This window comes from Haemaphysalis longicornis, unplaced genomic scaffold, assembly GCF_048455015.1.
Source record: "Haemaphysalis longicornis isolate Haplotype H1 unplaced genomic scaffold, Haemaphysalis longicornis Haplotype H1 scaffold_1, whole genome shotgun sequence".
Lineage (NCBI taxonomy): Eukaryota > Metazoa > Arthropoda > Arachnida > Ixodida > Ixodidae > Haemaphysalis > Haemaphysalis longicornis.
The window spans coordinates 200,415,522-200,441,972 of record NW_027526203.1 but is presented as its reverse complement, the minus strand read 5'-3'; the positions used below and the strand labels follow the sequence as shown (position 1 = coordinate 200,441,972).

The following is a 26,451-nucleotide window of genomic DNA, read 5'->3' as shown; positions in this document are numbered from 1 at the left end:
TTGCGAACTCAATATTTTCATAAGCTGTAAGAATTTTATTTGTAGCTTTACAGCCACGACCAAACTCGGCGACGCCGCTAGCGCCATTTTCCCATAGGCGGCGAAAATCTTTTTCATTTATTTTCTGAATATTTAGGCTACGGTACCACCCACGGTGTTGTTCCCGGTGTCAAACAAAATAGACCACAAAATGCGACCTTCGTGTGTAGTTTGAGCGCGAACAGAGCAGTGTTTCGTTCGGGAAAAAAATTTCATCCTACATGCGTGCTTCATTGTAGCAGACGATCACAAGCACATTTGTAGTTTTCAGTTTATTTAAAAGAAAACATATCACCGCAATGTTCTGTTTTTGGTCTGTGCGACAGCGGCACATGCGCCGATTCGTCGCCTCATAACCGTGCATTTCATGCAGCTTGCCAGCACTCTCCACCCAACGTAAAAAAAAAAATGCTGCCACCGGGCCTCTTCAATTTACAGTCCATAGTTCGAGGATTCCCCGAGGATACATGGGAAAATAAAATGCCGGCCTGCTTCTCGGGCAGTCCGCGGCGAGCCCATAGAGAAATAAATTCTATGGTGAGTCCGAGACTGTACCAGACTGTACCAACCGTACCAACTGTACATCGAAAAGCCCGACAGTTTTTGCTAGTTGCCGCATGGCTCCGCCACCGTCGCAAGAATTCAGGGACATCGATGTCAGGGGAAAGGAGAAGCGGAGGAGCGCGAGGTTTCACTCTACTCGATACCGAACATGTCAACGTGCGTGCGATGTGTTTAGCGCGGGCACTTGTTGCTGCCACCCAAAGTGCGCGTCTTCTGTGCATTCCTGATCGCCAGTGCGGGTATTTGTTTGCGAAGTGTGATTTCGTGAGGCAGAAGAGCTCCATGCTGTGCAAAGATTTGTGACTGGTTGCTAATGTGACTACAGGGAAGAGACTTTGGACCGTGATGTCCCGATGAAGCAATGATGGTTCTTTTGACTATATTTCGTGACACGCCCGCAGCAGGTACGTACATGACATCCCTTTTAACGTCGTGATCTAGAGCACGACTTGCACACTTATTCGGTGTTCTGTAATAGAATACCGAATATCCCTACGGACTGAAGTTCCAGCACAATACCCGCACCTTATAGTATACATTACGTGATTGATATTGTGGATAATTATTGTGATTATATGGGGTAATTATTGCTTGAAAAAGGAAAGCAGCAGCACAGCAGTTACTTTCGAATGCCCAGAAATAAATAAGCTCTTTTGTTTATTTTATTTGTAAGTTGTGTAGTAGTTTCTCGAGACATCTGTTCAAGGTGGGTACACTAGATTCAATGAATCAAGCAAAGAAGGTATAAGCGTTTGGTAGGAGTCCTCCTTGGTCCAGGAAGACATGGTCCTTTGCTGCCCGGTGGGCCCTGTCCTCCAGTAGGTGCTGGTGGGCTTGCTGGTCCTCCCATTGCTTCAAACTGGGGGTTTCTTTTCACATAAAGGAAGAGCAATATTTCTCCAAATGAGGAGAAATATTGCTTTTCCTGCACATTGAGTTGCTTCAGTTTCTGGTTGATCTTTTGTTGCATCTTCAGAGTTAGAGTGCGTGCTTCTTTGGGATGTTGTGGGTGGGAATGGGTACCTGTGGGAGAGTGCGAGGGATGGGTGAGCCTGTGGGGGATTTCCATTTGAGCAATAAGTTGTATAGCGTACTCTAATGCTTGTACTCTGGTTTGCGCGCGTTTTACTCAAATAGTCGTTTAGACAATGCTGTGTTTTCACTAAGTAGGGATACAGTGTCCTCATAATGTTGCCTGTTGGTGTTGCAAAAGGGGCGGGAAGGGGGGGGGGGGGGGGCATCAGGGGCTCGGAGCTGCATCGGAGGCAGCAAGGACTTGGGGCCAACTCACCGCATTGTCGTCTTGCAGTAGCAGAGGCCACAAGCAACAAACGAAAATGGAATACATGATAGAAGTTCGAGGCACTAAAGCAAGAGCCAAGTGCAAAGCTGGTTTTAAGTGCATTTTGAATACCTCCCTCGGTCCTGTTGTAGTGCACTGTGCTTCAGGGATGTTAAAGTACCAACTGGCCCATCAATCCACACTCGTCAACTTGTGATAGCGTTGGCCACGGGCAACTAAAGAAAATGTAGAATACATATCATATAGAAGTTAACAATACTAAAGCAAGAACGAAGTGCAAAGCTTGATACAAGTGAATTTTAAAGGCCAATGTTGACATAAATACAGTGAAAAGGGTCGTAATCTGGCCATAGGCTCAGGTTGTATGCTTCAAATTCTTTAGGATGCGGCCATCAGAATGCCCTTGCAGGCTGCAGAAGCCCTCACATTTGCTGCATCTTTTATGATGCATATTCTAGGGCATGTAATTCTCAATCTTTTGTAATTCACATGAGGTGCATGTCGGAAAATTACAGTATACTTTGAAGCCAACCAAACTGGCAGGTGTCAACCCCCCCACCCCCTCAATACCAATTTCTGGAAATTTTTTGCTTGCTGAGAGACAAAGCACCGGAGGTGTCTGATGCCAGGGGGTGTTGGTTTTTCATCTGAATGTGCTTGGTGGTGATAAGCAACTTTCATCTTTCTTCAACAGATGCCACAGCAAGACATGGCGGCTTCCAAGGAAGGCTGTGACGAACTAGAAACCATCAAAGCCATCATCCGTTCCTTGCTGATTGCAGACAAGCGACCACTAACTCTTCGCCAGTTTCTGTGTGAATTCAAAAGCAGCGAAGGCCAGGAGCTTCCGTTCAAACAGCATGGCTTTGGCGACCCCCTCGAGTTTCTCCGGAGCCTCCCTGACACTGTGTGCTTGACGCAGGGGAGTAATGCAAACGAGTTCTATGTCAGGCCAACCGTAACGAAGGATGTCCAGCATATCCAGAATCTTGTCAACGGCCAGAAAGCTCCCAAACCACTGGTAAGTCGCCCACCAACTAGGATCAAGCATGCCAACAGCCTCAAGAAAGTCCAGCATGTCCAGAACCTGGTCAACGACCCGAAAACATCCAAACCACTGGTGAGTAACTGAGTGAGTGTAATGCCTACCTATATTTTAAAAAAAAAGGTTCGAAGAGCTGCACGTCCCTTAGTCCAAGGTCCCTTTAATGAGGCAGCTCATGTCTTGCCTACGCTGAATGTGAGCGACCAGTATTAGCTGTTCCTCACAACGAGCAGCCTGGGCCAGCCATGCCGCGCCAAGGATGTATAGCTGGCCATTCCCGTAGAATATGCTCTCCATTTAAATATCTGCTGCAGTGTACACAAATGGGTGGAGGATCAGATGCATTTGAGCAGAGGAAATGCGCACGTGCCCGCATTATGAGTGCGCTAATCTGCTTGCCAGAACAGTACTGCCTGCTCCCAAGATAAAGCTGCATGAGACAGAGGGAGGTCTTGTTTGTTGAGCTGTAGTTGTGTATGTTTTTTTGGTGGGAGGGGGGCTGTGCACGTGGCATGTCCGGCACCCTGAGATGAGCCGTATTGGTTGAGCACGTTTACCCATTCATAGCCAAGAATTCCACCATGTCCAGGGATCCAAATGACTTCATAATTTTGATTGGTGTAAGTGTTGAGTAAATAAGCCACTGTGGGTTGTTTTGGGTAAGCTGCTGACAAGACTCTTGAGAGTATGAAGGTAAGGGTTGGTACATTTTGAAGGTAATAGCGCACAGAAACGGGGACAAAGAAAGGAACACACGGACAAGCGTTCCTTTCTTTGTCCCCGTTTCTGTGCGCTGTTACCTTCAAAATGAATCAGTTCCAACTAGGCCGGCTCGCAGTGAAGGATAAGGGTTGGTAGACTAGTATCAGAAGGGGCAGAGTTGTGTTGGCACTGAAGAGCACAAGGGATGGCAAGGAGCTCAATATCGGCTGCCATAGTGCTCCCATCGATTGCAATTCTCTGTGGTAATAGTATCCAGATGCACGTTAAGTGCAACAAGGCTGCTGCAACGTTCACTGATGCTATCGTCTACTTGATAAATGCTGCCTTTTCGACAAGTTTTTGAAAGAGGACAGCACATTGGCGTCACCGTGCAGGGTCATTGATAGAGTCCATAAGACTGGGAAGGGGGCTGTCCGAAAGTGCCTCCTGGTGCCCTCCATAAGATGAGGGCCAATGACTGATGGTCTGTTGGTGTTCATGTGCTGCATCCCAGAGCATCAAGGATTTGGCATCTTTGGGGGTCTGATGGTGTTGAAGTTGATCATTTTGTGCTCCTTGATAGCCTCGTCTAACGTGTTATATGATCCTGTCTTCAAAAGGGCATCAGTGCTGGAAATCAGAGGTAGGTTTGAGGCCACTTTCATGGCTTTTTGCATGAGTGCTTCAAGCTATCTCTTTTCACCTTCTGTTACGTTGAGTTAGGGAAGAAGATAGCAGAAACGAAAGGTGGGAAGGGCATCCCTGAACTGCACACTTCCACTTTTTTTTAGGTCGGTTATTCTGTTGTTTATGTGGCAGAGCGTGGGTATGATTTGCTCTCCCTGTTTGTGGAGGTGAGCATCGGTGGCACTAGACTTCCTGTTGCTTTGCTACTTGAGCCCCAGAATGGGGACTTCAGTTTTTAGGCAGTGTTTTGGGGGTTCAGGGCACCATCTAATAGGTGGAATTGGTAAAGTAAATAGATTACGTGGCACCACTGGTCCTTGTAGTTTGCCATGACCCGAGTGTGGAGTGAGCACCAAGGGTGATCCTGAAAGTTCAGTCCTTTAGCAAGCTACAAATGTGTTGTACATATGAGAACCACAGCCTGTGGCTTCTATATTTATGAGGGTACCATCGTGGCAAACATTCTCAAAAGCCTTATACATGGGTTTGTTTGTTTTGGGGTAAAGCCCCATTTTGCCCAATTCTTATACCCCGAACATGTGTCAGGAGTTTCACCCGATTTCTCCCCGAAGGGGCCTTTTCAAAGTAGCGCTCTACACCATTGTACGCTGGCGATCTGCCGTTCCCAACCTGCACCTGCTGAAAGTGAGCCCCCACAAACACAGCTTTCAAACTCATTGAGTGTTGCCATAACCCTACCACTTGCTACCGCGAGCTGGCAAATGCTGCACTGATATTGTTGTGCCTAGCTAATGGAAGCTGTGATGTTGAAAGAACTTTCTCCAAGCTGAGATACGTTCAACGATTAGACAGGTCTCGAATGGAGATTTGCACATGCAGATGATAATGTATTTAAAGAAGGTTGTGTAAAGAATGGATGACCAGCTTTTTGTGAATAAAATGTATCATTTCTTAGAAGTTATCAGGGCTCTTTACTGTCATCATTACTGGTTCATTTAGAAACAAACCAAATTTCGGAGAGTGTTTGCCATGAAACACTGATGCTTCCTGATTATCAGCTTGAACAAGCACCAATTTTAATGCGTTAAAGTTAAGAAGCTTGTGATACCTTCTGATCAAATAAACTGTGTGTATCACATCTTACATCTGTAGATGAAACCCTAAAAAACTCAAATTTCACTATTGTTTAACAACAAAACCCAATGTCTCCCTGATTATAAGTTCGAAAAATAGCACCTGATCTTTACCCCCCTATTTTAGAAAAAAATATATAACCCGAAAAGGAACAACCCCACTTATACAGGTCTGTGGCCAGTATGGCTCGAGTTTGCGTTGTACTTGGGTTGTCAATGATATTCTTATACAGCTGCAGAAGGACATTGTGAGTGGATATGCACATTCTATATAGCCGACTATCTGATGGACGTACCAGTTGATTTTGTGAAGGTACTAGTGAGGTGTTCAAAAATTCATCCTATCACTTTACCGAGGCAGGAGCCTAGAGAGATGAGTCGAAGGTAGGTACTGAACCTCAACAGGTTTGTTTGCCTTGGGAATAGATACGACTTTGGCGTCCTTCGAGACAACAGGTAATGTGTCTTATTCCCAAGCTTCGTTCGTGATGCCTAGCAGCAGGTGGTAGTGAGCACTGTTCAAATTTTGGGGGCCCTGTAGAAGAGTTTATCGGGACCGGCGCGATGGCCTGTTTAAGTTCTGTCGTGTATATCAGATGGTTGAGATAGTCAGTGTCATTGGCAGGGCAATCGTAGTGTTTGTATGCTGGGTGGTCAGTCTGAGGTGGGCAGGTGTCGGCCAACTCTTGTAGCAGTGCATCCACGTATTATAATGAGATGCAAGATTAGCAAAGCGCTTGCCAAGGCCTGTTCGAGAGTAATCGGAATTAATGATCATTTTAGACGAAGCTTACCTTTCGCTTGTTGCAAATGTTATGCCAGTTGCTGCAAGTAGGGTGAAATGCATACTCTTGGATCTACTTGTTGAGCTGCGTTATGTGGGTTTTTAGACTCCTATGGAGTTTATCGTGTTTCCAATGCTTTACCAGACTGCGCCGTGCCTCCAACATGTCTAGTAAGTGCAAATCTACATCAAGAAAGTTGTTCCAATGCACTTAATGCGAGCTTGAAGGTCTTCTTTGACCTGGGTTACTCCACAGTTTTAGGTTATGTTCAACCATTCCAACCATGTCCAGACAAAACTTGTGCCAGTTAGTTTTGTGCACGGTTTTGTTTAGGCGGCACTACTTGGGAATAAAAAGTTAAGTATGTAGGACGCTGTGTTCACTTGTGAGTATTTCTCCAGTGAAAGTTTATCGTGCTTGCAAGTGCTCATGGATTAATGCGAGATCAAGGTTAGTGTTTCATTCTGTCAAATTCCCTTTGCATGTTTTAGTGAGGGGGCCATTGAGGAAATTGAATCATTCGTGATGGATGAGGCGGTAGATCTTCCAGTCTTTAGTAGTGCAAGTTCTGTGCCCACAAGGTGTATGAAGTGACGCATAGGATGGCCAGAGTACATGGAAGTGAACTTGCCCCGTGTTTATGAAGGGAGCTGTGTGCATTAGTATTGTTACGGTGACGCTCAGGCGTTGAGGGGTGAGCTGAGGGTTTATTTAAAAAAACCTGGGTGAGGACCGTTGCTGAGCGTCGAGTCCGAGCCCTGGATACGCGAAAAGCACCTCGTTCTTCTTTTCGTCGCCCCGGCATTTTCGCTGGCGGGATTGGCCTGTGCCATAGTCAATGCCATCTACTGTGCACAACATTCAACAAGTTATGTAGCGTTACATTTCCCCCCTCCGCAGACGAAACCCGCCGGGTGAGTCACTCAGCAGCACGAGGGTGATAAGTCTTTAGCCGGGCGACGTGCACAAGTTGGGTCTTGCTGGACCGGCGACCATGTGTTGTGAGGCACGAAATGACGTAGGTCACGTCGCTTACACGATCGAGAATAACGAATGGGCCAGTGTAACGCGACAAAAACTTGCTACACAGTCCACGTTTCCTAAAGGGAGTCCATAACCACACCAAATCACCTTTACAGAATGATACACTGCGGTGGCGAACGTCGTATCTCTGTTTAGACCGGGTCTGTGATGCAAGGGTGCGCAGGCGAGCTAATTGGCGGGACTCTTCGGCCAGGCACAGAGTCTTGGCAACTGACTCCTCGTCGTGCAACGAGAATGGCAGGATGGTGTCCAGAGGAGTGCGAGGATTGCGTGCGTAGACGAGGTAGAAGGGACTGTAGCCGGTTGTTTCGTGCTTGGCCGTGTTGTACGCGTAAGTTATGAAAGGCAATATTTCATCCCAGTTTTTGTGGTCTGAGGCCACGTACATTGAAATCATGTTGAGAAGTGTTCGATTTGTGCGTTCAACAAGTCCGTTGGTCTGCGGATGATACGGTGTAGCATGGCGAAACTGTGAGGTGCAAAGGCGAAGTAGCTCCTCTACAACATCCGCAATAAATTGGCGGCCACGATCACTTATAAGCACGCGCGGAGCGCCATGCCTCAGAATCATAAAATTTAGCAGGAACATAGAAACCGAGGCTGCTGAAGCTGTTGGTACAGTCGCAATTTCTGCGTAACGCGTCAGGTGGTCTACGCAGACGATAACCCAGCGGTTTCCAGCTGGCGTCCGTGGAAGTGGGCCAACGAAATCAATCCCGACTTTCTCAAATGGAGCAGTGGGTGGATTCACAGGATGGAGGAGGCCGGGCGGTGTGGTAGCGCCGACACTCCACACAACTGGCGACGTATTTTTCAGTCGTGCGCCGCATGTTGGGCCAGTAAAAGCGTTCTTGTATGCGGTTTAATGTGCGAGCGAAGCCAAGGTGCCCAGACGTCATGTCATCATGCATAGCACGAAGCACGCAAGGGCGCAGCCGCTCGGGTACAACGAGAAGGAACCGCGCTCCAGTCGCATTGTAGTTTGCTTTGTAGAGCAGACCATCCCGAATAGAAAAGCGGTTGGGAGGGGTGGAGTCGCGAGCAGTGGTGAAGAAGGATGCTAGCTTGGGGTCACCTTCCTGTTCTCGCCGGAAGGTTTCTATGTCAGGGAATGTCTCAACGACTGCTGCAAGATAGTCGTCGAAATTGTCAGCTTCGCAGGTGATACATGAAACTGGGAGCTGGGAAAGGCAGTCAGCGTCGGTGTGTCGGCGGCCGCTTTTGTAGGAAACAACGAAATCATATTCTTGGAGTCTGGGGGCCCAGCGGGCGAGCCGCCCAGATGGATCACGTAGTCCAACGAGCCAACATAAGGAGTGGTGGTCCGTAACAATTGTAAAAGGCCGTCCATAGATGTAAGGGCGAAACTTATGCACAGCAAAGATGACAGCCAAACATTCTTGCTCAGTCACTGTATAATTTTTCTCAGGTTTGCTGAGCGTGCGGCTGGCGTAGGCAATCACATGCTCAGTGCCGCGAAGTCTCTGCACAAGGACTGCTCCGATTCCGATGCCGCTGGCGTCCGTATGCACTTCTGTAGGAGCAGCCGGATCGAAATGGCGTAGCATTGGCCCCGACGTGAGAAGAAATTTCAGTTGAGAAAAGGAGGCTTCGCACTCAGATGTCCAGTAGAAAGGAGCATTTTTGCGTAACAGAGAAGACAAAGAAGAAGCGAGCTCTGCAAAGTTTGGTACAAACCGACGAAAGTAGGAGCATAGCCCCAGGAAACTTCGTAGGTCGCGCACAGACTTTGGCTGCTTAAACTGACTCACGGCTTCAATCTTTTGTGGATCAGGTCTAACGCCATCTTTGTCGACTAGATGCCCCAACACTAAGGTCTGGCGCTCGCCGAAGCGGCATTTTTTTTAATTTAGCACAAGGCCGGCTTTTTCTAGGCAGTTCAGGACCATGTCAAGGCGGGTGTTGTGCTCTTCAAAAGTGCGTCCAAAAATTACTACGTCGTCGAGGTAGCACAGACAAATCTCCCACTTTAAACCACGCAAAATTGTGTCCATGAACCTTTCAAATGTAGCTGGGGCGTTACAAAGGCCAAACGGCATGACGTTAAATTCAAATAGCCCGTCAGGAGTCACAAAAGCCGTCTTCTCTTTGTGGGCCGGATCCATCGGAATTTGCCAGTAACCAGATCTTAAGTCAACTGACGAAAAGTAGGAGGCGGAGTGCAGACAGTCAATAACATCATCTATGCGAGGAAGAGGGTACATGTCTTTCTTTGTAATTGCGTTCAGGCGTCTGTAGTCAACACAGAATCGCCAGGAACCATCCTTCTTCTTCACCAGGATTACCGGCGCTACCCAAGGGCTAGCTGATTCCTGTACCACTCCCTTCTGTAGCATCTCGTTGACCTGGTCTGCGATGACCTTCCTCTCGCCAGGAGAAACCCGATACGGTTTTTGCCGGAGCGGGCGGGCGGTTCCGGTGTCTATGCTGTGGCGCGTGCGAGAAGGCGGGATTTCGATCTTGTTGCCGGGGTTGGTGGAAAAGTCAAATACTGTCGCATGCCTTGAAAGGACATGGGCTAACGCCTCCCTCTCGGCAGAAGAAAGACCTTTGTTTATCATCTTCAAAAGCTGTTCGTCACGCGTAGCGCAGTCACCCTTAAAATCGCAAGTTTCGTCACTCACTGTTGCCAGGGGTACTCTGGTATCCTTTTCAAATAGTGCGAGCTTCATCCCTAGCGGCCGTTGCTGAGCGTCGAGTCCGAGCCCTGGATACGCGAAAAGCACCTCGTTCTTCTCTTCGTCGCCCCGGCATTTTCGCCGGCGGGATTGGCCTGTGCCATAGTCAATGCCATCTACTGTGCACAACATTCAACAAGTTATGTAGCGTTACAGTATTATGCGAGGTAGTGTCATGCAATGTAGTGGTGATTAAATTATTGTGCTTTTTAATGGCAACGAATGTTCTGGGCCCGAACAGTGGCAGCTGTGCCTTTGCGAATGAGGGTTGCAATGTATTTATCATTGCCTTCAGGCTCATAAGTTTTGTAGCCCACAACTTGAGAAGTTCCTGTTCATTGGAGCTATGGTTTATCGGGCTCTATAAATACTATATATACTGAATAAAGAGTCCGCACTTGCGTTTGAAAAAGCCCCTGAAGTTCCACATGAAGGTAGCTGGATAGATTCTATTGCAGGAATTATTCAATACTAGTACTGGGTATTGAGTATGGTAGGGAGCGTAAAGAGTTGACACTTGAAGGAGGCAGTCTGGGCTTCCACTTTGGCTTGCTGATCAGGGATCGTGTCTATTTGTTGGGTGAGGGGATCGATAACCTCAGTTAAGGTTCCAATTTGCTGGGGTGCAGTCTGCTTGTTGGAGTAGCGAGACCAGGAAGCATAAGGTCTATTTTGCTTTCGGGGGCAGCAAAGACTTGTTCTGTAGTTCGTTTGTGCTGACTGAATTCTTCGCGTGGGGATTTCTCTCAAGCTCTTTTGAGTTAAGGCTGTTTGAGTATAGACTAAGTGGAGATAGACTGGGATTGCAGAAGAGGAGGGGGAGAAAAGTTGTGAGGAGGAGGTGGTGTTACAGTTATTATGCCTTAGAGTCCATGTCGTTGCGCAAACGAGTGTGAGTGGCAGAAAAAAGGGTACTGTTGCTAGGTGGTTTTGCTGCATAACAGCATTTGACGATAATCAGCAGCAGCCTTATCACACTGCGCACCTCGTTCAGATCGACTAGGCTGCCTCACCTGTTGTGCAGGTGGTTCAGGATCAAGCACACCTTGTCAATTTTGTTGTTAAAGGAGCCATGAAGAGAAAATACAACTTCGCTTAATTTGTAAGAACTAGGATTCAGTATCTCACTCAGCTCCATTAGAGCCACAAAAGCTGTTTTTTAACGAAAAAAATGCAAGAAGTAATTAAAAACTTTCAAATTTCGCGCCACAGTGACGTGTTATGAGCAACAATGACGTCATACGGGCCAACAATAAAACATAATTTTCAGTGCGTTAACTGCACGTTAGCATTCAAGTGATGCGGTCAAATAGAACTAGAGGCCCCATTACAGATGTCCAGTCATGTGTCGTCGCGACAGGTCAGTTAGGCGGCCGTCAATCGCACAAACAAGGTTCCGTGACGTCATAGAAAAGTTGCGGGAAATTGGCTAGGGGGTCGCCTCAGCTTTACACGTTTTCTTTAATATCTCCGTTATTTCTTCGAAGATTGCGATGATATTGGTATCATTGTTATCGGGACTAAGCAGTCTTTCTAATAAACCCAACTTGTATTTTGTCTTCATGGCTCCTTTAAGAGCTTCTTCGAGATTGATAATGCAGGCTCTGAATGTTTCTCCTTGCTTGAAGATGGTTTGGGTTAGCGTTATCGAGGGTTTTATTGATTTTGATTTTGATTTGATTGTAGGGTTTAACGCGCTGACGCAACGCAGGCGATGAGGCGCGCCGTAGTGGAGGGCTCCGGATTAATTTTGACCACCTGGGGATCTTTAACGTGCTCCGAAATCTCGTACACACGGGCTTTTTTGCTTTTCGCCTCCATCAGAAAAGTGGCCGCCGCGGCCGGGAATCGAACCCGCGACCTCGTGCTCAGCAGCGCAACGCCTTAGTCGAGGGTTTTATAGGCATTGTGGTGAAAGGTTCTTCCTGCACTTTGAGATACGTCAGTTCTTGGTTGATCTGTTGCTCCATCATGAGAGAGATGCTCAGAAGGCAGACGTGCGGGTTCTATTGGATGTCGGGGCAGGGCGGGATGGCCCTTCTTGTGGGAGAGTGTATGGAATGGTTGAGCAGCTCTGGATGTTTGCAGTTTGGGCAGCGAGTTGTATTTAGTGTGACAATGCTTGGACTCTGATTCCAGCATTTTACTCCACGAGTTTTTTAGTCTATTCTGTAGTTTGACTGCGTAGGAAAGGAGGGTGATGGTTTGGTTGTACTAATATCGGGTGTTGGTTTCAGTCGAGAGGTGAGGGTAAGGGGTTTGGAGCAGTGGGGAAGCAGCAGGGACTTGTGACCAGCTCACCTCAGTGTTGTCTTGCTATAGTGCTGGCCACAAGCAACAAAAGAAAACATAAAATGCATGACAGAAGTTGACATAAATAATATGAAAAGTGTTATTACTGCCCATGGGTGCAGGTTATCAGGTTCCTTGAGGCACAGCCTTCACAATACTCAAGCAGGCCTCAACATTTGCTGTGCCCTTTATTATGCATATGCCATTCTGCATCATTTATCAAGCAATAGTGCACATGTCAGGGCATCAAAATAATTGGTAGGTGTTGTCACCCCCCAGCTCGCAAGCGAAGATGTCTAATGCAGTGGTGGCTTATTTGTCATCTCAATGTGCTTGGTGGTGATAAACAACTTTCGTCTTTCTTCAACAGATCCCGCAGCAAGACATGGCGGCTTCCAAGGAAGGCTGTGACGAACTAGAAACCATCAAAGCCATCATCCGTTCCTTGCTGATTGCAGACAAGCGACCACTAACTCTTCGCCAGTTTCTGTGTGAATTCAAAAGCAGCGAAGGCCAGGAGCTTCCGTTCAAACAGCATGGCTTTGGCGACCCCCTCGAGTTTCTCCGGAGCCTCCCTGACACTGTGTGCTTGACGCAGGGGAGTAATGCAAACGAGTTCTATGTCAGGCCAACCGTAACGAAGGATGTCCAGCATATCCAGAATCTTGTCAACGGCCAGAAAGCTCCCAAACCACTGGTAAGTCGCCCACCAACTAGGATCAAGCACGTCAACGGCCTCAACAAAGTCCAGCATATCCAGAATCTTGTCAACGGCCAGAAAGCTCCCAAACCACTGGTAAGTCGCCCACCAACTAGGATCAAGCACGTCAACGGCCTCAACAAAGTCCAGCATATCCAGAATCTTGTCAACGGCCAGAAAGCTCCCAAACCACTGGTAAGCCGCCCACCAACTAGGATCAAGCACGCCAACGGCCTCAACAAAGTCCAGCATGTCCAGAACCTTGTCAACGGCCAGAAAACGTCCAAACCATTAGTTAACCACCCACCAACTACCTTAAAGCGTGCCAACAGCCTCAAGAAAGTCCAGCATGTTCAGAACTTTGGCAGTGGCCAGACAAAATCTAAACCACTTTTGAGTAACCCGCCAACTATCTCCAAGCCAGTCCGCAGTGTCAGCCGGCCACAGCCCGTGCCACGGACACCTGCAGTACTACAGCAACCACCAAATTCGCAGCCACCCTGCATACTTAAAGAGACTAAAGACAACCTACGCCAGCTAATGGCTGACCACTACATGAGTGGCATTGACGTGCTTCAGCTGGACAAAGTCTACACCCGCAGATTTGGGAGCAGCATTGATTATCAAGCTTTCGGCTACAACACGATTGAGGACTTTGTGCTCGGCATGCCTGACATTTTCTGTGCCACACGAAGCTCGGCTGGGGTCATGCGAGTGTTTGCCAATAGGATATACTGTCACCAACCTCCTGTAGAAGGAACGCTGGCGCACTTTTCACTAACACCTGCAAAAAGGACGGTGCCCTGTTTCTACGTACATAGAGCACAGCCAGTGCAAAAAAAAACCTTAGTCACACAGCCAATGACCTCCAAAGCTGCAACCACTGCTTTCCAGCGCGATACGCAAGACGTCTTCCTCAACACAGTTATGCAGCAATGACTCCAGCCTACCGAACTGATAAGCAACTGTTGTGTAGGGCAGACTGCACATGCAGCTTGTGCAATTTTCCTTCGTATGCTTCTTCTCAGAGAATAGTGAGAATCTGAACTATGTTCCAGTGGTACAATAATTTTATGATGATTTTAATAGTTACAATAATATCTATAATGCTGTGAATTCATGAAAATCGCTCCTAACTAGTGGTCGGTGCACTGGTATATCATTTACAAAATGTGCATATTATGTGTACTGTAGTGTTTTTTATAACTATCTTTAATTAAACTTAAGGGCAGTGCAGTGGACTCAGATGGCCATTCTTAATATTATGGCACTGATTGGGGTGATGATTACAAAAATACCTGTTGCAGTGCGTATAACAAACGGTCTGACCTAACATGTAGCACTAAGCATGGTATTGTACTCAAATAATGCATAGCATACAGAAGGTGTGTAATCATGTATGAGGGTCTGAGGGCAGAGCACATGATAAATAGATATCCGTGATATTCCTGTGCTTTTGGTATGTTGAAAGTTTGGACAATCTAGTCATTAAGAATTGTGATGAAGGTGGATGAAAACCACAAAGCTATTCCTAGTTTTGTAATTTGCAGGCTATTTGCAGCTGTTTTGTAGCTATTTACAGGTGGAAAAAAGAATTTTCCTAGAAATATGTGCTGGTTCTTAAAACAAAAACAAAGTATTGAGAGAGTTAAGCCAATGTAAAGAACAACCTGGCTTAGCTAATAGCCATTTTGTATTGCAATACAGGATAAATCTCAGGTTTACTTTTAAAGTGTGGTTGAGTGGAGTGAATGGTGGTTTGCCAAATCACTAATAGATAAATAATTGAATACCTAATCACCAATGATTGTTTGTGTTATTTGTTGTATGTGTTGTAATTGAAGGGGTTACACACAGTTTCTGGATGTGTTGTAGAAGAGGTCTTTTTTTAGAATTACTTGACTATTTAGATGGGTGATCCAGGAAGGCCTGGATATGGGGAGCTTGTGTGGAATTTTAAGGCTCAGAATGTACGCAGCATTTTGAAATTGTTGATGACATAAAGAAGTTTGCCAATGAAGTAATGCTTCAACTGACTTTGTATCCTTTCTATGAAACGTGGGAAAAAACAGGTGCTTCGAAAGCGTTTGTGCACATGTTGGCCGGTTGACACCGCAATGCACCACACCCTTCCATGTGTATGATTAAAACACAAATACTAGCCACAGAGGCTAATCCAGATGCCTTGCAGGGCAGGAGGAAGGCAAATCGGGGGAAGGGAAGTGGCGAGTTTATTTGCACACTTCTCGAAGTTGAAGGCATGAGGAAGGTATGCCAGAAGAGGCCGTGACATAACATTTTGTGAAGCTGTCACCACCACTTGTCAAGCGGTAGATAATTAGGCATGTCAATGCCGAAAGCCAGAAGGACCTCAAAATCTGTTGATGATTAGCCATAGCAGTGAAACAATACTGATCCTCTATACGCCTCGAGCTTTGCGATCGTTGCGCCGCCTGCCACCACTTCTACGCGACGCTTACGGGATGGCCACTGCGCAGCTGGTAGCGGCTCATGCAGTATCTTGGTTCTCTTTCGCTTCCTTTTGCCTTTCGGCGCCCTAAACAACTTGTTATTGTGGTGTCTGTAAGCAAATAGTACGTTTAGGGCACTTCAAAGAACAGATGCGTCCTGATAGAGTGCTCGAACGCCAACAAGAGCTATCCGGGGTTGCGGAGTGCGCGCTTCACCGCTCTCGGCGACGGCAGCAGCATATCACCACGTCACCACTGTCACCTCCGAATACGTCAGGCGGAAGTGAATTCTTTTGTCGCCTTGTTTAGACCTGGTACTGGCACAGTGAGAGGTTGGTTTCGTTTTGCAGCGTGTACAACGAATGCGGATTTGTTTCGAATATATACGTAAGAAATAGCTGGTACGGTAATTTAAAAAAAAAAAAACAGTATCGCTTCGGAAATGCTAAAGAAGTTCGTTTAAACTCAAGCAAAGTAAAACTTACCAGACCACTAGATGCGAAATGCACTGCTACAGTTGAACACGGATATATCGAATTATTGTCTATATCGAACAGTGCAAACATCCCCTTGAAAATCCCATGCAAAAGTATAGGGCTGTTGTGCGCGTTTATCGAACTCCTGATCACGGGCAAATTCGATATATCGAATTCCACGCTGAAGGCTCCCCTGAAAGTTTGCGACCTCTGGTGGGGTGGAGTTGATGATAATTTTGACTCATCGCAGGCGCTGCCTGGCTTGGTGAGACAGAGGCGGCGTCCGCGGCATTATGTCGCTTTGATGGCCTTCAACAGCTGTTTTCACGCTAGCACGAGGGGCAGCTCCATGATAGCTAGAACGCGGATGGTGGTTGGGGTGGAAGGACATAAAGGAGCAAAAGAAATTGACCGGAGGCACTCTTTTTCTGTGACTGAGCTGTTTGGTGGCTCGTGCAGGGGAACCGATGCGGCGTTGTGTGTTTGTTTTGTACAAGGCATTTATTTCGGAGCAACGAAGGCGGGAATTCGTCGGGTGCAGGCTGCTGAAAATATGTTGGTTGAAAAGGCGTTCGGAATTCCTCGCAGTAGTTTTGAGGGCGATGCACCCATCAACGTTGACGTAAAGGCAAATGCAGCACAACCCGCCCCGGCTATTGCGGAGCGTGTCGGGTGCAAAGCGACTTCGTTGCACGCCTCCAGATGGGGGAGGTGTTCGGTTCGGATACTGAAGATAACGGCATGCAGTGCCTGACAACGTTCCCAACCGCCTACTGCAGCCGAGGTTACGTCAGCGTTATTCGCCTCTGTTGTGGCACAGTGTACAGCGTTGATTTTCTCATTTGTGTGTGTTTGTACTCTTGAAGACAATTTGGCGAACTCTACGATGCAGAAGAAAAAACAAGCGAAGCTCAAAGACATTTCAATGATAATTAAAGTGCGGTGGTCATCATGCTGCGGTTCGAATTTTCCGTGCTTTGACAGTCAAAGCGGTAAATTACCATTTACCACGACTTCAGAAAACTCTCAGTGATGTGCGGAGTTGTCAGATAATCTTCAGATAGGCCTATTTTATATATCGAATTATCGATATATCAAATTCTTTCACGATCCCCTTAGAGTTCGATATATCCGTGTTCGACTGTATTTCGCAAAACATTTGGGGGGGGGGGGGGGGGTACGGGAGGGGGACGCTTATTGATCGTTGTGTTCAAATTCGGAGGGAAATCAAGGAATGGAGGATTTAGTAATCACACACACACAAGCTGCGCGTTCACTTTTATGTAGTTTTTTTTTTTTTTTTACTTTTTTTACTTTATCGACCAGCTGATCACTCGGCGGAGGCATTTTTCGAAGTATACAGTAAGCATATACGTAGTCACAAGCGATAAAATGTGTCGTTGGAAGAGTGTGGTATCTGATAACGCCCTCTGAATTCACTTTTTTTGCTAGATCTGCACGCTGCCTATGTCATATGACAATGTTTCGAGGAAGCGTTTAGTCGCGGACGCGGATATATAAGCGGATTATATATGTAGCAGATTATGAATGTTTGCGAGTGCTCACCTCGCGACAAGACGACCCAGCAGTAAATTCTTCGTCGTGTGCTGATTCCCGCATATAATTTTGCGTTACCCATTGTACTTATTTCGTAGAATGTCCGTGAAATTTATACCAAATTGGCTTGTTCAGGGTAGTGATCAATATCTGAGATATGAAGCGTAACTGGCGAGCTGCACTGCTCCACTAGATTATGTAAGCACACGAAACCGATTTACGTAGCATGAGTATCTGAACGAATGCTGCTTACGGAGGTACTGTTCGTGGATTTCAGGGCCCCGTGGAATTGCAATCAGCTCCATGCATATGCCGGTTTCGCGAGGCCGGCCTGTAACACACACCTGGCGCTTATGCGAACCGAACGTACCAAACTAACATCGCGTCAGAAGCATTTACACTCTCGTAAATACGCAACATTTGTGAAAAAAAGTGACTTCTCCCCATTAATATGTATTTCCAGCGCATACAAAGGGAAAATATCAGTCGCGAATGCGCCGCAAAAGCAACGGCGACAGTAATGAGCGGGCTGGAAACTCCCGCGACTGCTTTCGAGACCGGCCGCTAGGGGGATTTCAGTAGCGCCCCTACAGGCAGCGCTCGAGGCGTATAGAAGTCTTTGGAGAGGGGGAAGGTGCCTCTGCTGAGCATTCTTTCCTCTACGCTTGAAGGGAAAGGGATATGAGCAGGCAAAAATGGGGGAGGGGAACTGCCCCTTCCAGCTGCTCCATTTGATCCACCACTAGATTAGCAGGTGTGAACACTGAAAAGACAGAACCATCAAATATATACACTGTACAGTACAAGTGCGTGTCCGAACTTACCCTCTGGTTTTTAAGGTTAGTTTGAAGTTGATAGAATATACTGGTGGGATGTGGTAAGGATAAGCAGGCAAAGGTAAGAAGCTACACGAAGCAGTGAACACATGTCACAACATTGGCCTCTGTGCTGGTTAAGGCAGGGTTATCGAAAAATTGCATTCAGAGTCTACAGCACTGGCCCTGGGGACTACCACCACTCACTCCGTGCATTCCCCAGGAGGAGTGGCACACTTGTACCCATGAATGCTTGAATTCAACTTCATTTGTGCCACAAGACATGTTGCCGCTTAAAAACGAAAATCTTCATTGTATGGCATGGTATATGGTACGGTATCATCAATGGCAGCAGCCTGATGTTTGTAGCAGGTATTGTGAGGTGTGGTATTGCTAAACCCTTAAGAGAGTCCCTACGCCCGTGCCACCAGGGATCACGGTACCTTGCAAAGAAGACCTACTTTCCCACATTTCTCCCTGGAGCAGTGGTCGGAGTAGAAAGAAAACACGTCACCGGGGCATGTTTTTCACTGCCCGCGAACGGCTTGGGCGCCGTCGTGGCCACAATTGTCGTTTCGCCTTGCAAACAAAACGCACTGCAAGAGGCGCCGTTAGCGTCCAATTATGCGGGAAGACAAACCGTGAACAACGCCGTTTAATTATTATGCCCCTGAGGATATGTCATCCCGAAACGTTGTGGACGGGACCTACAGTACAACGGCAGCTGACGCTGAAAAATTCCTCCCTGACCTGCTGGCCTTCATTCCCCAATAACTTTGCCGCGGTTGCAACCACGGAGAAAATGAAAACTAAACAAAGCACGGGTGCAAAATAGAATTATCGTGCAGTGGTACATGCCACAAGAACAAATTACGCTCTTAAGACACTAGTAAAAATCATACTCCTGGGAGAACCTTGCTATCTTGGCGTTCGACTACACAACCATAACGATTGATCGACTCGCTGTTCGGATTTGAAAATTACAACCTGGTCTGACGCTGACCGTCTTGCGCACGAATTTATCACTTGGTGCCCATTGGGAGAAGCAGCATGCACGTAAAAAACAAATGGGAAAACTAACTCAGAAAACGACATAACTAATGGTGTAACGTAAGAACATAGAACTGTCGAGTACGATGGATCAAATTGAATTAGCAGAGCGGTCGAAATGGATGAACAGGTGTACGACAAATGGCATTCGTACGTACAACATGGCAGTGGTCGCAGAAACGCTGGAACTTTCAGGAAACCCGCCGCGGTGGCTCAGTGGCTAAGGCGTTGCGCTGCTGAGCACGAGGTCGCGGGTTCGATTCCCAGCCGCGGCGGCCGCTTTTCTGATGGAGGCGGAAAGCAAAAACGCCCGTGCGTACGAGATTTCGGCGCACGTTAAAGATCCCCATGTGGTCAAAATTAATCCGGAGCCCTCCGCTACGGCGCGCCTCATCGCCTGCGTTGCGTCGGCGCGTTAAACCCCACAATCAATCAATCAAACTTTCAGGAAGCTGAGAGCAACTAAGAGGAAGCTAGCTATCGGCAAAATCAATGTACGCACTGAGCTAGAGACGAGCAGGTTAACATTACGCACAAAATGGACGAGATAATAAAAGTATCAGAACAATTGATGATGATTGTGGGGGTTTAACGCGCCGACGCAACGCAGGCGATGAGGCGCGCCGTAGTGGAGGGCTCCGGATTAATTTTGACCACCTGGGGATCTTTAACGTGCGCCGAAATCTCGTACACACGGGCGTTTTTGCTTTTCGCCTCCATCAGAAAAGCGGCCGCCATATCAGAACAATTCTACACCAGACTTTACGCCAGCAACGTTAGACGAGGAGTACAAAATGCTCCCAAGGGCATGAAAAGAGCTGCACTGGTGACGACGGCATAACCGTGGAGATAGATGTGACGACGGCATAACCGTGGAGATAGATATTGTACAGATATTGTACAGAAAAAGCTTGCTGCGCTTTCTTCAGAATTCTTAACGACTCTAAAAATGCCAATCAGTGTTGCGGAATGGGCAGCCCAATTCTATATTCTGATGAATTAGAACATGCAGCAGTTCTTTCAGTAGCGTCGCTAGGGGCCCCGGGTACCAGCCGCCTCGATAGGGGGGGGGGTGCCACTCGTGCCTCTTCAGTGTCTTTAGTGGACGTCGAAAACTGGAAGACGACTGCCACTAAACTGCGGCTGCCTATTCAAATTCTCCTCCATTTTCAGTATAATGGGGAAGGCAAGGAGAATTATGGCATTCAAAAATGCGTGGGGGATTATCCGATTATGTGCGTGGCGTGAAGAGCTACCGGGATGCCGCCGGAGGGTGTGGGGAGCAACCTTGTTCCTTCCGGGGAGGGGGGTGACAGTAAAGATGCGTGTCCCCGGCAGCGCTTTTCTGCGCCGAAATCTCGACTCACTGACGTTTAGCTTTCATTTGAAAAGCAGCCACCCCAGCAGGGCTTTCATTGTCACAAGAATTCACTTGAAGCCCAGCGCTTCACGGTAACGCAGTGCGTCTGCTGCTGGGCGTTTCTGCATTCCATTGCGCATGAAGGCACGACGAAGGAGTGCTTCTCCTCTCGAATCTAAGAAAGGGAGACACACACGTTTCCAATAATTTCTGGGTTGCTGTCCTCTGCCCTCCGTCAGACCTGCCCTCCGTCAGCGTTCTCGAGGATAGAGAGGGAGACGTAAACCTTATTTCGACCTCCGGTTCAGGGGAAGTGGAAAATTTCGTTTCTCAATTGCAATGGACCTTTTTCCAGTACCGGTCCTTTTAGCAGCCGCCACGGCGAACCTAAATGACAGTAAGGTACGCCCCAAGAAATGTTTGGCTTTCGGGGAACCCGTGCACAAAATATCCTGGTCCTGCAATCCCTCCCCCACCCAACGTCACCCGTGCCTTTCACATGAATGCCACAGTAGCAGGCTTCCACTCCAACAAAGACCAACCATTACCACCAAAGGCAAAACAAAACAGCCACGCTTGAGTTTTCCCGATGTCAAAGAACATCTTATTACGTCAAAAGAGTTAAAATAATTGTACGCATTGCCCTAACTTAAAAGGAGAGAAGAAACATTCAGGTGGCGTTATAAATGATGTTGCCAAAATCTTTGCATGTCTCTAAATGAATCTTTTTACAAAGCTCGATCTTGTTTCCTTTCGCATAACTGCAGGCTATCAGAAGAATATTTTTTGCTGCTATTTTACACCATCCGCTAACGCGGGATTTTCTAATGACCTGCTCGGCGCACTATATGTATTTTATTACAAAATTTCCTAATCGTGCCATGTTTGTTTTTGTCAGTTTTAATTTCACCCACATTACCTGGAAATCCTCTACGACTGTGACAACGCTATCGGAATCCTCTACTTTCCGATCTTTATGCGCCTTTTACTTAACACAAGCGACTACCCAGCTAGACAGGACAACATCTTCATCTGTGTGTTCGACCTAATACTAAGTGTTCCAGACATTGTTTTAAGTATTAGCCACATCGCATGCCTGATATTAGCGATCTCTGTATTGTTTGTATTGCCTTTGTCCCGCTGAATGTTCCGTCCCATCATTCGTCCAACAACCAAAAACAATTTGCGACTATGGAAAAGCCACTTTTGCTGCCACTGGCAACCCGATTCATAAATAAATGTATGAAAATTTTTAAAAATCGTTTGGTTGACGAAAACTGGTACATGTTTAAAGCAGTTCTTGTATATTCCCGAAAAGATCATTTTAATGAACCGTAGTTCGCATTGGTTTAATGCAATAATTACCGCTCTAAAAACCCGAACAAACGGCTTTTCTGTAAGGGTAAATATTCAGGTAATCCACAAGCCTGGATCCTTCAGAGAAAAAAAAACGAGTTTTCATGAAGAAAAAAAAAACATTAAAACAAGCAAAGCATGCTTACTTTAACACCACTGTTCCTTCACTATTGCCAAAATATCCCCAAACGCTCTACATCGTGGTTAACTGTATCGAACGCTCCGATGCACCACTTTTTGACTCGCAATCTCAGCCATTTGCTGAATATGACTGCGCCACAACTTGTAACGAAACTTGTCCAGAAACATTTTTTCCTGTTCCCAAGAGATAGCTACCTGCTTTTGATTACTGATCCAACTTTCCAGTTATTTCTATTTGTTATTACAACGGCTTTGTGATTATTATTGATAACTTGAAATTATCCTCATCGTCTGGCCTCTATTAGCAACTTCAACTTACTTAAAAACACTAAAATATACTCTGCCCCCATTCCACACAAAATTCTTGAACAATCGCTTTGACTTGACGTGCCCCTGGACTGAAGGATGGAAAAAACATTCCATTCTACAAATCTGAAAACAAGCACTCATCGGTCACTGATCTCCCCATTTTCTTGGCAAGCATGTGCAGTAAAACCGTGGAGCACATCGTTGTCACTAGTCTTGTTCGCTTTATTGAATTTGGCTCTTTCTTTACACCCACTCAGCACAGCTTCCGTAAATCAATTTTATTGCACTTTATAACCTTCAAAAATGACATACAAATCATTCTCGGCTGTGGTTCCACACTTCAATGCAGTTTTTTCATATTTCCCTAAAGCATTCCATATAGTTTGTCATACCCTGCTCATTTATACTATTGCAATCTAATGTTGGTTGCAATGTGATAGCTTCAGTTGAATGCTTTTTGGTTGACCGCAGGGATTTATACACACATCCAACACCCCCCCCCCCCCAAATGATTCCACAATCCCGACCACCCCGCCCAGGGATTGATACACACACACCCAACAGCCCCCCAACACCCCCCCCCACCCCCCCCACCAGGAGGATTTCGACCCCCCCCCCCCCCCCCCAAAAAAAAAATTGTAATTCTGGATAAACCCCTAATTGATCGTTTACTCTCCGTGTTTGCTAATGGCTGCAATTCGTCGCGTCTACTGGTAACATTAGGAGTTCATCAGGGATCAGTCCTACGCCCATTGCTATTTTCCGGGTGTAGGCCCGTTCGTCACATGGTGTTTCGTCATAGGCCGGTTCGTAATAGGTTGTTTGGTCACATAGGATCATTCGTCATAGGCCGGTTCGTAATAGGCCGTTTGGTCACATAGGATCATTCGTCATAGGCCAGTTTGTCACTTAGGAAAGAGGAAAGTTCGTCACAGGAACGCAAAAGCAAAATTTCTGGCATTTTTTAGAGTAACTGGTGATGAGGCATGACAATAACTACTTTACACACCTTTTCGCCGTACCGGTCCTCTTAGCGGCCGCCACGGCGATCCTAAACTGGCAGTAAGGCACGCCCCAAAAAATGTTTGGCTTTTAGGGAACCTGTGCACGAATTATCCTGGTCCTGCAGTCCATACCGCTCCCACCCGTCCCCCTTGCCTTTCACATGAATGTCACGGAAGCAGGCGCACGCTCGCGTGACTAATTTGCAGTGGCCGTAGCACTCCTTTTTCTTCACTTTTTTTTTTTTCATTTTCGTTGCTCCCTCACTGGTAGCCAAGTGCTCACAGCGTGGTCATTTTTGCCCCTTTCCTTGGAAAGCCTTTTTGTGTGCACATAAGAACTCAGTCGAATTGTCCGAAAGGAGGATATAAAAACGTGCATATCCGCTCCCCAAGCAGCTAGCTGAGGGGCGCTCTTTTGTTTATTTTGCCCGAGAGCTACAACCCGGAATGGCGGACCGGCGCCCCGCGCATGCGCAGATGGCTACGGGGGGAAGGTACATCAAATAGTTAGTTGCACCACTTGTGTTGAACCACTAATAAGTGACACGAAATGGCTCATGTGAAATTTCCAAGAACGAGGAGGTCGGTGCTACCACTTTCCCTATTACGGGACCACTTAGAACCAGACAGACGCCTGGCCCGCCTTCCAAGAACTTTGTTGGGCTTCGTCCCTGTCTCACTTTTCTGTCTTCGGTTGTTCAACTCGTATCTATAATCTTGTCCGAACACGTCACCCTACTTTCCCACTCTGGTTTGCATTCTTTGTTGAGCTTTGCTAGATGTACCGCCCAAAGTAAAAAAAAAATCTAACTAAACCTGTGCCTCGCTTCTCTCTTTCGAGTCGAAAACAAAAACACGTGGACATTCATTTTGTGCACCTGTGGCGAACTTTCCTAAGTGACAAACTGGCCTATGACGAATGATCCTATGTAACCAAACGGCCTATTACGAACCGGCCTATGACGAAACGCCATGTGACGAACGGGCCGTATCGCCTATTTTCCTCATGCATTATGACTTTCTTAACAACTTCTCATAAATGATAAGTTAGGCTATTTGCCAAATGTTGTGTTGTCTATCGAGAGGTGAACGCTTTAGCGGCATCACAGAAGTGCAATCGTAATGTTAATAGTATCGCAAACAGGAGTTAAAAGTGGTAAAATGCCACTTCATGCGTGTTAATGAAGACTTACGTGCCCCTCACTTTGCCACCTCTGATCACCTTACCTACGCCATTGGAGACATGCGCCTACGCACAGTTGCTCCATAAAAATACGTTGTCGTTTTTATAAACAGAAATTTAACGTAGAATGATCGTGCTATTACGCACGTCATCTTCAAATATAAGTGAGTGTAGGGTGCATTGTAGGAATTTTGTTTATGACCCCTGCTCCTGTCAAATTAGTTGTCGGTATAATACTTCTACGCTGTAAATTTGAATAGGCCGCGCCGTTTTGGACCCGCTGCCCGCATACTACATTGCTCAACAACGCTCTGAAAGCACTACAAAATCACGTAGCTCGTTTTATTAATCCCATTTATGACCGCAGAGAAATTGCAACGTTCATGGAATCGTTCCTACCATTACAACTGTAGACCACGCCACCTGAATTTAATTACGTTAATTAAATTAGGGAGGACTGCAGTTTTATTCTATCAAACAAACATGGGACTATACATATTCCGCGGTGAGTGGCCTAAGAGCAGCAGCTTCATGTTACCGTAATTACCCGATTCTAACGCGCCCCCGATTCTAACGCGCACCCGATTTTCCCGGCAAAAAAAACGAAAAAACTTGCACCTCCGATTGTAACGCGCACAGAACTTTGTGAGCAAGAAAAACGAATGCGAGAGAAACGGGCGATTTATTTCTCGAAGTAATGTCACTCATCTCACTCCTCGTCGCTTTCCGCTGACCACAGCATCTCATCCTTGGTGGCGTCAAGCGCGTTCGCGATGCCAGCACTTCATAACGGACGTTCAACCATGGTCGATGGGATCGTGGCCCACGCCTCGCACGCCCATCCTGCGAGCTTCTCCAGAGGCGCATGCTTCAGCCGACCGCTCGTTTTGAACGCATGGGAGCCGCTGCTGCCACTGCTGTTATCGAGCGCGCAAGTGGAACGATTTGACGGTTTGTGTGAACGCCGATAGAAAAGCCTAGGCGCTTATGCTTCCTGCGTCCGAAAAATCGTTGCTAAGAGCTTTGGCGCCATCTAGAGATGGCGATGGCGATGGGTGGGACGAAATTCCCGTTGTTTCGGAAGTTTCGGTTTCGTATCCGATTCTAACGCGCATGCAATTTTTCGACCTATTTTTCCGGGAAAAAAGTGCGCGTTAGAATCGGGTAATTACGGTACTTGTATTGCAACTTCGACTGACAGTTATCATAATACCTATGGAGATAAACGTTCCCAGGACGCAAGGTCATGTAGTCAGTTCAGCAGTACAATGTCATAATTCGCTTTTGGATAGTTCCGATAGAACACGAGCTACAGCTGCTTTCTGTAACTCATCGCCAAACCCGAAATAAATGGTCCTGAACTTGTGGCCGCGGACCGGTCATCGTGCAAAGCGACTCCATAAAGCAACTCTAAGTGTGCTCTATGTTTCAATTGGAGGCATCTTGCTAGAGTACATCAGTAAACGATCCTTTCTTTTTAGGGACGTTATTACACATAACTGTAAGAGGAAGAAATTATTAAATGAGTAAATAAGCAAATATAAAACATTGCCTGTTCACGATCATATTCCGCTATTTATGCCACTCCTCGCTGCTTTGCCTAGGGACGGAAAAAAACTCGATGCGCCCCTCATAAATGGCAGAGACGTTCCATCCCAGTCGGTAAGGTATGATACAAAGAGACAGGTCAGGAACCGAGCACCGAGACAATTATATTTGTTAATAATGGGGAAGAGGGGGAGATTTTGTTCTTCGTGAGTTTGGAGATTACGGCG

At 46.8% G+C, this 26,451-nt stretch overlaps 1 protein-coding gene across 1 annotated transcript; it reads left to right on the top strand.

Moving 5' to 3' along the window:
- The first annotated feature begins 717 nt into the window (after window positions 1-717).
- On the top strand, window positions 718-14,974 carry LOC144141193 (uncharacterized). Its single transcript, XM_077672757.1, has 3 exons — window positions 718-1,007; window positions 2,601-3,026; window positions 12,625-14,974. The coding sequence occupies exons 2-3, from the start codon at window positions 2,601-2,603 to the stop codon at window positions 13,891-13,893; spliced, it is 1,695 nt and encodes a 564-aa protein (XP_077528883.1). The 5' UTR covers window positions 718-1,007; the 3' UTR covers window positions 13,894-14,974.
- Window positions 14,975-26,451: the final 11,477 nt, after the last annotated feature.

Coding starts and splice junctions, on each gene's coding strand:
- LOC144141193 (XM_077672757.1), top strand. CDS start 2,601: ATGCCACAGCAAGACATGGCGGCTTCCAAGGAAGGCTGTGACGAACTA. Junction 3,027..12,624: donor CGAAAACATCCAAACCACTG/GTGAGTAACTGA, acceptor TTTCTTCAACAG/ATCCCGCAGCAAGACATGGC.